The sequence below is a fragment of the Meleagris gallopavo genome, chromosome Z (assembly GCF_000146605.3).
Source record: "Meleagris gallopavo isolate NT-WF06-2002-E0010 breed Aviagen turkey brand Nicholas breeding stock chromosome Z, Turkey_5.1, whole genome shotgun sequence".
Classification (NCBI taxonomy): domain Eukaryota; kingdom Metazoa; phylum Chordata; class Aves; order Galliformes; family Phasianidae; genus Meleagris; species Meleagris gallopavo.
Window position 1 is genome coordinate 49,322,117 of NC_015041.2, and position 11,070 is coordinate 49,333,186.

Sequence of the window (11,070 nt, forward strand, 5' to 3'; positions counted from 1 at the left end):
TTAATTTCTGAGTGTGATATTCTAGTGATCATGGCACAGAGTATTTTTTGTGTGGTTTGGGCCAACTTTCCCAGCTGTGTCCCCTCTCAGCTCTTGACCACCCCCAGCCTTCTCTGCAGGAAGGGAGAGACAGAGAAGGCCATGACCCTATGGGAGCACCGCTCAGCAGTGGGTTTGTACACTGTGTGCTACCAACACTGCTCCGATCTAAAACACAGTACCATATGGGCTCCTGTAACGAAAATTATCTCTGTTCCAGCCAAACCCTGCCCCCTGGTCCACTTACCTAACTGTTAACCCAAGACTCACTTCCCACGTTTCTGTACAGCACCTTCTCAGGGTGGTTACTTCTTTCTGAAAGGGCTTTTTTCAGAGTAGGCGATGAGTCTGCTCCACAGTGCTCCCTTTAGGGAGGGAGCAGGATATGCTGACTCTTATTCTTTCAGCACAAAATGGGGATGTAAAGCAGAAATGAGCCCTGTCTGTATCAGCGTCCTGGCAACTGAGCAGCCAGCGCTGAAGACAACATGTTTAATGTGCCCTCAGGGCCTGCACTTTAGTGGTTTGCTCTGAGTAGTTATGATGTATTCTATGAATGTATGTTACAGAGACAGAATAAATGCATGTAGCAAACATATACTCGTCATCACCATCCAGTGATCATTTGGTTCTGAACGCGTTTTACATGATGTATTGAACATGGCACAGTCATTTTAAGAAACATTAGAGTTTAAAAGTAGATACCTGACAGTGCACATCCCAGTTTTGTAAGTCATGGCTTTGCCTGTGCAGATACTGTTTACTAAATCTGAACATCTCAAGTCCATTGTTTCTTGAACAGCTTGTGTGTCACGCTATCACTACTGAAGTTCTGTTTCATCTTTGTGAAAAAATGTAGCTCCTTCCCAAAGGAGGAAACTCCTTCCCCTCCATGGAAAAAAGTACTATTTCACGGAACAAAACCCAACAGACTTACATGAAACATTTCTTGCGCTCAGCTTTTCGTTGGGAAAATGGAAGTTTACTCCAAATATTAAATTTTTTCAGTGCTCTTTCAACTCTTTCACCTCTGCTGTTATTTCCATCACATTACAAGAGAGATAATGGAGATTAGTAACTTTATATTTCTTGTGCTCTGTAGCAAATACTGTTCTCAAGATTTTTATTTTTTTTTTATATTTAGAGAGATGAGAGAAGAGATGAGTAAGAGATGAGTTTTATCTCTTGTGATGTAGGTCATACACAGAAGGCAGAATTTCTGGTCTGGGATGGAACTGTGAGGTATCTTACAGTGTTTGCAAGCTAATGCAACCAAGCCAAAGCTCTTTAGGGACATTAGGATTATGAGAATATTTCCAGGGATGGTAGGAAGTATGAATCCATCTAAAATATCCATTAGGAGGCTAAAATACTTGGCATTCATTTGAGGGAAATCAGCTAAACCAGAACTACAGAAAACTAAGAAACTCTATCACATTCTACTCCTTTGTCTCACTGAAGCCATCATGTGATATGTGAATATACTGAGCACAGTTTGGTATTTTAAGCATTTGGTAATTATCTGGAAAATTGTAGGGCTCCCTCCAGAATCGAAGTTGCAAGAATTTTGAGCTAAAGTAATAGGTAACTGCAGAATTAGCCAAATGTCTGAAGTTTCAGTGGCATCTCTGGCATCTCTGAAGTATTACGGTAGCAGTGGTGTCTACCACTCCTTGAGTGTGCCACCTCTCCCCTCTTGCTTGATTGAAACATGGGCAAACAACCACTTCAGAAAGGTCTAGAGTGATTGTGAAGCTGAACACTCCTGAAATCCAGCGAAAGCTGAGCACTGGCTGGAGTCCCTGTGAAACTCATGATTTTTAACTTTAAAATAAATACTGTGTGTGCTCTGGTGTTGGTACTGGATGGATCTGTCTCTGCTCAAACTGAAGAGTATCTCCTTAGAAAAACAAAGCAGCTGTGGGGTCATCTGTATGGAGGGTGAGAGGAGGAAGAACACAACAAGTTTGTTTTGTTTCTAATATAGGCCAGGGAGCAAATGCCGGAGGCCAGTGGAGCCGTGGAGAGCAGAGTTTCACAGGTAGAAAATAGTTCACAGAATATTCATAGTAAAGAAAATTCACAGACATCTCACAGCAGCGTCCCCTGTGCCCTGCTTTTATTTTGCTCTTCAGAGCAAGAAAGGTGTAATCTTATGGAAAGGAATTATTTTTTTACTTTGGATTGTGTTGCTGGTTACAGTAACTGTGATAAGGAAAAAGGAAAATCTTCCAGACAAATGTTAAAGGCTTGACAGTTCTCAAAAAAGTTCTTGTGTTGTCATAGCCCATCAAAACTTCATGTAAAAAAAGAGTTTCTCATCCTCTTTCACTCACAGTTCTAACAGGGAAGTTAAACCCCTGGACTGGTTGAATAATGTACATTCAATTAAAATAAATTAACAACTGCTCCATTTTTCCAGTGGAATGCCACCTCCTTTTGGAATGGGAAAAATAAATGTGAGACAGTTTATTGTGTCTGAGAACTAGAAATGTTTTATACTGCAAGCTGTGAACGCAGGAAGAGAAGGGAAATATAACAGTGCTGATCTAATCTTAGATTTTCTGTGTAAACTGACATTGTGCCAGAATACCGATGCAAAACTGTATTTTAGTCTAAGAAATGTATAGATTTTTTAATGTATCAAAATAAAGTTTGTTTTTTGGTTAAATAAGAAAGTCTATTTGTCTCTGTGGAGTGCTGGGAGCCACCTCTTCTCATAGGAATGCTATCTGACAGCCTTGAAAGCAAGCAGAGTCTACCTAGGTCCGTGTCTTTTGTGCTCTGTGCCAGCCTGCCCTCTAGATGGGAAGCTGCAGCAGTGCTGTGCGTGGCTTCTTGTCTCCCTCACTTGTCCTGGTGCCAAGAAAAGCCATGCTATACAAGTGCTTTGCTGGGCTGGGGGGGCTGAATGGGGTTTTGTAGAGCAAGTGTGTTTTTGTGTTGTCTTTCTTCTCAAAAATCTTTTGCTCCTCAACTTCGTTCTTGGGGGTATTAAAATGCCTCGTTAACTTTATGCTGTATACGCAGATGAAGTCTCCCCCATGGCCAAGTTCCTTGGTCTCTCCAGAATGCAGGCTCCTGAAAGGTCCGGCCCACACTGATCCAGAATGCTTCCATTGTGCATTTGCAGAGTCTTTTGCTCACGGCCAGGAGACAGCCCTGTCAGGGCTGCTAAGGCTACCTGCACCTGACTTGCTAATGTGCTTTGCCCTACAGAGAAAATCTGGGGGGAATTAAAAGTAGGGAAAGGTGAAGGAAGTCCTGTTCTGTATTGTGATAGCTGTGCAAACTTTTCATCCCATTGTTGCCCTGACTTAGGTGGGGCCAGCTCCTCTTTATGAAATGTTTTCTACATGTTCTCCACTCACTAAGGAGAGTCTCTGTTCTGCAGAGATGTTCTGAAGAGCTCAGAAAGCTACAGATGGGTGAACAGAAGCAATTCATAACAATACCTGTCTAATCTTATTAGCAGGGGTGTGTGCAAATGCACATTAATCCTCCTCTTCTTCCAATGGGCACACCTAGTTTCTGCTTTCTGGCTGCCAGTTTTTTTTAATAAACTAATATGCCAAGCTGAACAATGTTTTCTGCTTGTATAATTATTTACAAATAAAATTTACAAACCACATCAGCACTGCATTAACATAACATGGTTTAATTCACCTGGGAGCTGCTTCCAGCTCTGATGTTGAAGCCACTGTGGCAAAGCAGTGAATGACTGTAGTTGGGATGGAAAGGGCCGAACAGCCCTCTGTACACAGTCAGTTTCCCTGAAGGTGTGCCCCCTTGGCTGAGAACATCTTTTTCATGTCTGTTTAAAGGATGAGGCTGCGTAGCTTGGCTACGTGGGTTTGGTTGCCTGGAGCAGGAGAGGCACCAGTAGATGCTGCTTGTCAGCAGAGAAGGTCTTGGCCTCCTGTGGGGCTGCGACCTTCAGCGTGTCACTGACTGAGTTCTCCCAGCAGTTCCTCCCCTCAAGCCGCAGCTCCTTCCCCCCACAGGGGGCACCACCAAGGAGCTGACCCAGTTTCAGTCGCTGGTATTCAGATGTTTAATGAAGATAAGCTGGTGCCTAGGGAAAGATTATTTAGAATTTCTAATTACTGTTTAAATTACGGGTGTGAAGTGGATGAAGCTTGCAGTCTACAGAGAGCACCTGCTCTTCTGATACCTACTGTCATACTCTGCACCTGACACTCATTTGTCAGCATGTAAGAAAATGCGCTGCGAGGGCAGACGTTGTGAGACCCTTGTTAAAGGAGTCAAAGGTGGAAGCAAAGCCGATGGCAGAAGCTCTGAATTGTTTTGATTGGCCATCCGAGCTGGCATTAATCAAGTGGGAGGTAAAACAAATGGGTGAGCGGGTGTTTGACGCTTACGTGCTTTGAAGAAGGAAAAAACAAACCTGAGCCCTCTGACCTGGTGGGGGAAAAAAGAAAAAATGTGAGTCTTCCACAGTCCCAGAAGCAGCGAGATGCCACGTGATTTTAACTATTTTTCTGACAGCTCTTAGCTGTCTTCCGGTTCTAAACACAAAGCCCCGGAGGAGTGCAAGCCCTGGGCAAAGAACAACGAGCAGGTATTGGCGGTGTCGGTTGGAGCAGGGTGGTGTGGCAGGGCCTGCCATGTCCCTCCTTTCTGCTCTAGGGGGCAGCTCTGTGAGCGGACACAGCCTGGCTTCCCACGGCTGCTCAGCACCACCTGCTCTGGCGCTGGAGCCCACTGCCCACAATCCCTATGATTGCCGTCTAGCTGATGGGGGAGCCAAGAAGGTGAGTGCAAACCATATCAAATGCTGGAACATTTCTAGAGGAAGGAAAGGTGTTTCCAGGTAGGAGTTTGCTGCCTGTTTCATAATGCCTGATAGGAGGGCTGCAGGGGACTGCCCTGTTCTTGTGAGCACACTCCTGCAGCCTGCAGGAAAGGAAGGCCAGAGGTTGATTTGAACACTCAGGTGTTGGATCCATCCTCTGTGAAACAGCACAAGGTCAGGAAGCCTCGGAAGGGGCTGTGCTGCAGCACAGAGAGCATTTGGAGTTCTCACTTGGCTGTGTTGAAGCTCAAAAACTATCAAAGCATCATTTTCTCAAAACCTACAAACAAACAAAGCTACTAACAGACCCAGCACAGGGATGTGCACTTCTGAGCTTCCCAGAAGTCCATGAGAAGCAGCACATTTCTTTGCAATGTGTTTGCATTTGTGTTTGCATCTACCAATTACAGCTTCCCTGGAATAACAAAGCTTCTGCTGGCAATTAAAAAGAATTAGGTCATCTTTGGCTAGAATTAGGCATTTGCATAGAGCTATATGGGAAAACTGCAAGAAGACAGACAAGCCTCTATGGTCTGGGATCATTGGATTTGCAGCAGTAGGGGCTGCTGGAGAAACTGTCCTTTTGCATCTTACTTCTGCAAAAGATCAAAGCTGTCCTTGCTTCCTCTACTGAGAGAGACACTGTTAGGGGGTCTGAGAAGGAAAAAGGCACCGTATCAAGCCAGGACAAACACCATTGTGCTGTAATAGCAGCAGCACAGCAGGCGAGTGTGCTGAGCATGTCGCATCTGTATACTTTGCGTATGGTGCTTGATTTAGTGATTATTTAGTGGAAACATACTAGACCAGAAAAATGCGGCTGCTCTTGAGCCAAAGGGTTAATTTTTCGTATTAAAATGCTTCAATGACTGCTTCCAGATGAGCCCTGCCAACTTGCAGCCTAAGGCCACAGCTCACTACAAGGCATAGGCAGCATCAAGAGCCTAAACGGCAACAGCTTCATCGGCTATTCTGTTCCCTCCTTTGCAATCACAATATTGAAATCCAGGGGGAACTGAAAGCAGAGCTTGTTGGCCAACCATTGTAATGTGGCTGTGAAATAGATAACCATTGACTAGCAAGCACAATTAGCTAATAAGATCAGTGCTTCATCATAACCCCACTTCAAAGAGACTGCTGGTAGAGTAAATTTGACACCAAAATAGCATCACAGGAAATGCTTATTCCCTAAAACTGAAGGTGTGTCCAATTAAGCAATGTTGCAAAAAAGCCAGCAGTGACTTTCACCGCTGCCATCAGGAGCCATTTCTCTGCAGAATGCTGTGGACAGATGACAGACCTGTGATAGCCTCCTCAAGCAGCTCTCTTTGGCTCGGCTCACCCCTTCACCCATCTCACTCTGCTCTTTCCCCTGCCCGTGAAGACCAGTACACCAACACATCCACACGTGTTTTGCTGCAAACCATTTTGATGCATTTCTAGAAGAAGAGCTTGCTGGGGCCCAAGCAGCACACGGCTTATTAGGGAAGCTTTTTAACATCCAGCAATGTCTGCTCCTCCTGCATCCTGCAGGGATGAGCTCTGCTCCCTGGGCAGTGCTCCCACAGCCCTGACAGCAAGCCTAGTGCCAGGATTCCTGCAGCTGTGTCAAGAAATTTGCAACATGTTTTGGTTTTTATTTTACCTTATAAAAGCAAATGACTCACTTTTCTGTCTGTTCTGGCCCTCAAGCAAGCCATCAGCAAGCAGCGCATCTTCTGAGAAAGATAGAAATCATCCTGGAGCCTTCATAGGCACCTCCTGGGCCCGTGCTGCTTGCTGAGAGGATCTGCTGATGGGCAGAACATCTTCAAACTCCCGTTTTTGCTCCCACTGCTTTCATGCCTTCTCTCTCTCCTGGCTGGCTCTGGGCAGAGCTCACTGCAGTGCCTACCACAGCTGCTTTACAGTTTGGTGCCTTCCTCAGATGTTGTTACCGCCTGTTCATCAACCTTCTGATAGATGCTCATGGTCCCCATCTCCCAGAGGGCCTGGCTTCTGTCAGTGTTTGCTCCTCTGCAGTCTATGGGTCCAGCACCTGGCATGATTTCCCTGCTGGGTGCAGCCAGACTGTGAATGCCATGCTAAGCATGAGCAGGTGAGAATCTCACCTTGTGACTCGCCCAAATCTAGGTCAGGAGATGGCCACCAGAGTCCCTACAGTGGTAGTGATGATACCTGACCCTCTTGCTCCTGCACTTGCCTCTTGCAGCCAGCTGGTCAGTGTGGGATGTAAGGTGACACACCAGAGGTTGCTGTTCTCCAAGAAGAAGCAGGAAATCAGCCTTCAGGGCAAAATTTATCTGCTCCAGTGCATTTCAGTTATGGCAGCTGCAAGACAGGGTCAGAAAGTCATTTTGCACTCCCCAGCTTCTTGTGCATAAGGAGAGTTAGGCTCGTCATGCCTAGCTGCACCATGGTTTTTCCTGCTGCATCTTATTTGCTGTACACTCATGTCTTCCCTGCAATGCATGGGACTTAAAGGAGCCAGGTCTCTCATCACAGAATCATAAAATATTACAGAACCATAGAATATCCCAAGTTAGAAGGGACCCTCAGGGATCATGGAGTCCAACTCCTGGCTCCACATAATACCACCCAAAATTCAAAACCTGTATCTCTGCTGCTGCTGCTCATCTAAGGGGGCAACGCTGCCTTCTCCAAGGTGTGAAAATGTTTTCAATGATGTCACATTCTCGTCCCTGAGTCTTATCCTTCAAGTCATCTTTTTTTTTTAATTCTCATCTACATCATTGCAACCTTGTTTTCTTTTTTCTTTGAAGGAACACAAGATCTTCATGCAGCAGGCAGCACTCACCTGTGCCTCTGCTGTCTGTATTTCTTCTCGCTTACTGTCCTGCCTTCCTCTTCCCCTGCACTCCATCCCAGGCATATGTCATCTCACCAGTTCTTTGCTGTCCTCTGTGATTTTCCCACATCAACACGAGTGGTCCCCAACTCTCCCCGTCTCAGCCCCTCCCTTCCCACCTCTCTGCTCCTGCAGCTCAGACCCTGGGTGCCGCATAGCCACAGCTGCTCACACTGACTCTTGATCCTGCTATCTGGTAATGTTCCTCTTCTGCTGCTCACTGTCTCTGTCCCTGACAACTCAGGTATTCTATTTGTCTGTCTTAGGGTCTAGACATCCCTTGGGGAAAGGAGGTGGAAGCTGTCTCTGCTCTGCTGTGCCCTAATAACTTAAGGTAGGCAGATGGACAATAGCTCCAGCCGGTGCCTGCCTCTTACAGGGCTGCTTGATGACCATGCTGTTCTGCTGCTATTTTTAGCTGTAATCTCCTTCTCCATTTAGTAACTAAATGCTGGTAACAGAGAACATGGCTGTGTTGCTGCTTTCTTGCATCCTCTGTGCTACCATTTCTCTCTGTGTATGCAGGTTATCAAGTAGCACTTGATAAAACACGGCCCCCACTCTTACGCAAAATATCACCCATGGAATTTCAAATGCACTTGCCTCTGCCTCCCTTAATCCTGCTGCAAACAGAGTGGAGAACAAAAATGCATTTTAAAGTGCTTTTAAGCATCTCACAATGAAACTATTTGAATAAGGACCCAAAAGCCTGATGCACTGTGGATTTCAACTGCTCTCTTCAAGTGGCATTCAGTTGAAATGGAAGGATGCAGGGTTATCACGTGGATGGCAATGATTGTCAGTGCAAGTGGTAATCTTAGCATTCCATCTAGAGACACAAGCCTGGCTCAGACCTGAGCAGCCCAAAGCTTTGGGTTTAGTGTGTGTGTTGACTTGCCCTGCAGTAAACACTAGGCTTTACTTGAAGTGCTTGCTCTCTTCAAGGAGGTGTAAGAAAGCTAAATATTACACTCTGTTTGCAATTCAGAGAACACAGGCTCACTGATTTCTGCAATGTTTTGATGTGCCTTTCGACAGAAATCCAACAGCACCTGAAAGTCACTTGTATCTTTGGTAAATAGCATTTTTTAATTAAAGCTTCCTTCTGTTAATGAATTTAGCAGGCACAGTGCCGCATGCTCTGAGGCTCCATAACTTTGTGTTCTTTGTTACTCAGCCCTCTTCTGAAAGACCACAGCTGAACCCCCTCGGTGCACAGACCAGCCATACATGCCAGCTCTTCTAGTTGCAGCTTTGATCCTGAATCAGTCTCACAGTGCCCCCTCCTGCACCAATGCTCAGCATCACCTTCTGAGAGCTCGGACTGAAAGAACCTGTGGAAAAGGAGTGCAGCCAAAGGGGCTGCTGATACCCAACCCTAATGGGAATGCTTGTGGGGATGCAGCACATGTCTTAGCATAATGCAGGTCACAACAAAGGCAGTGAAAGTGTTTGCAAATTTGCATTCCCCATGTCTTTGCTCTTCCCATCTCTTAGGGAGTTCCTCAAGAGTTCCCAACAAGTTCTGTAAACTCTCTGCCAAATAAAAACTGCAGCCACTGCAGGGGAGAACACAGTCCTCCCCCAGGATCCGGCAGAAGCCACCTTTTATATGCCTGCTGGTGATCAGTCTGTGATACCTCTGACCAGCAAATGGCTGCTAATCCAAATTGCATTAGCAGCAGGCAGCTGTTTCCTTGCAGGAAGACGTGCAGACCACACAGCTATACGCTCGAGGACAACTGCCTGCTTCCTGTTGCAGGACTCTGACCACAGTGTTACCCTTCTGGAGGAACACATTTCACTACAGAGAAGGTCACAGACCAGAATTAATATATGGAGCTGCACTGATCTTCACAGAGACTTCATCTACAGTCAAAGAGAGGACCAAATCTTGACAGTGATGTCTGCAGAAGTACACTGGCATCTGTTGAGTGTGCCTCTCCTCAATCCCTAAAACAGAAGGGATGTTATAGGTGCCCATATTTCCATCCCACATCTCCTGTGGCAACTGCCTTTGCATTCACTGGTCAAACTCCAAAAGCACACAGTGGGGACAGCCCCAGCAGAAGGACCTGCAGCTTACAGGAAACCTGTGCTGGAGCAGAGATGGGTTTACACTGGTCTCAGCCCTTGCTCCTCTCTGTGGAGCAAGCCAGCAGGTTGTGATGGGCATGGGATGTCTCAGCTGGTTGCGGGTTGGTTTGTCCTGCCAAGGGAGCAGGAGGCACTGTGGGGAAGGGAGCAGGACTGGTTGGTCTAGGTGTATGATGGATGTCTGGAGCACCTCTCTTCCTCTCCTGGAGATTTCTAGTGGCGCCAGGGACAGATCTGGAGATGGCTGTCCCTGGGAAGAAGGCATGCTCCTCTGGCTTTCTGCAGAAAAAGAAGTACACAGACATTTCACATGAGTAGCTAAAGTTGATGGAAGCTTAGCCTATGAGAATGTACTTCAGATCTTCCATTTTTAAGCAGAGAAACTGTAACACAAGCCCAGATGAAACTGCTATACAGGCAAGCAGGAGCAACATTTTATTTGCAAAGTTTCCTTGTCTTAAGAACAAAAAAGAAGTCATACATAAAATAATTGCCTGAAGACAGAAGGAGACAATCAGGAAAAGGTAAAGTCCTTGGCCCAGAAATGTTATTTGGCAGTGTAGGTGGAATACAGAGGAGGTGTGATGAAGACTGTAAATCAGGAAGCTATTGGAAAAGCATGGTCCCTCCTAGGAGGCACCCACCTTGAACTGTACCACTATTTAAGAAAATTTTGTAGAAAAAATCCCTCCTTCAGTTTATTCAGTGGAAAGCTCGGGGTGAATTGTAGTAGCTGGCATGTGTAATTCCCACAACAGTTTCAGGCCACCTGCAGCTGCTGAGAGAAGAGAGAGGACTGCCGTCCAGGCAACAACTTCCTGCTCCATTGTGCCCAGGTCTCCATGCATGCAAGAGCTTACCCTGCACCAAGCCTTCAGGCTCTTCTGCCCTGCCCAACTTGCCGTGTGGGTCACACACTGTGCCAAGGGCAGCTTGCCTCTGTTTGATTCCTGTTTCGGCTCTGCACTACAACAAAGACATTGAGACTCTGGAGAGTGTCCAGAGAAGGTCAACAAATCTGGTGAGGGCTCTGAGGCACAAGTCTAATGGGGAGCAGCTGAGGGAGCTGGGATTGCTCAGTTTGGAGAAGAAGAGACCTTACTGCTCTCTGCAACTGCCTGAAATATTGTGGTAAGATGGGGGTCAGTCTCTTTTCCCACTCAACTAGCAATAGGATGAGAGGGAATGGCCTCAAGTTCTGCCAGAGGAGGTCCAGGATTGATATGAGGAAAAACTTCTTCTCAGAAAG

At 46.2% G+C, this 11,070-nt stretch overlaps 1 protein-coding gene across 1 annotated transcript in view; it reads left to right on the forward strand.

Annotated features, from left to right (window-relative positions):
• The window catches only part of SLC44A1 (solute carrier family 44 member 1), a gene marked incomplete at its 5' end in the record, with an annotated part of 38,716 nt that extends 29,105 nt beyond the window's left edge, over positions 1-9,611 (forward strand). Inside the window, 2 exons of the mRNA XM_031557430.1 lie at positions 7,991-8,058; positions 8,902-9,611. Of these exons, the coding sequence (XP_031413290.1) occupies positions 7,991-8,058; positions 8,902-8,926 (93 nt within the window). The remainder of the gene's footprint in view (positions 1-7,990; positions 8,059-8,901) is intronic.
• Positions 9,612-11,070: the final 1,459 nt, after the last annotated feature.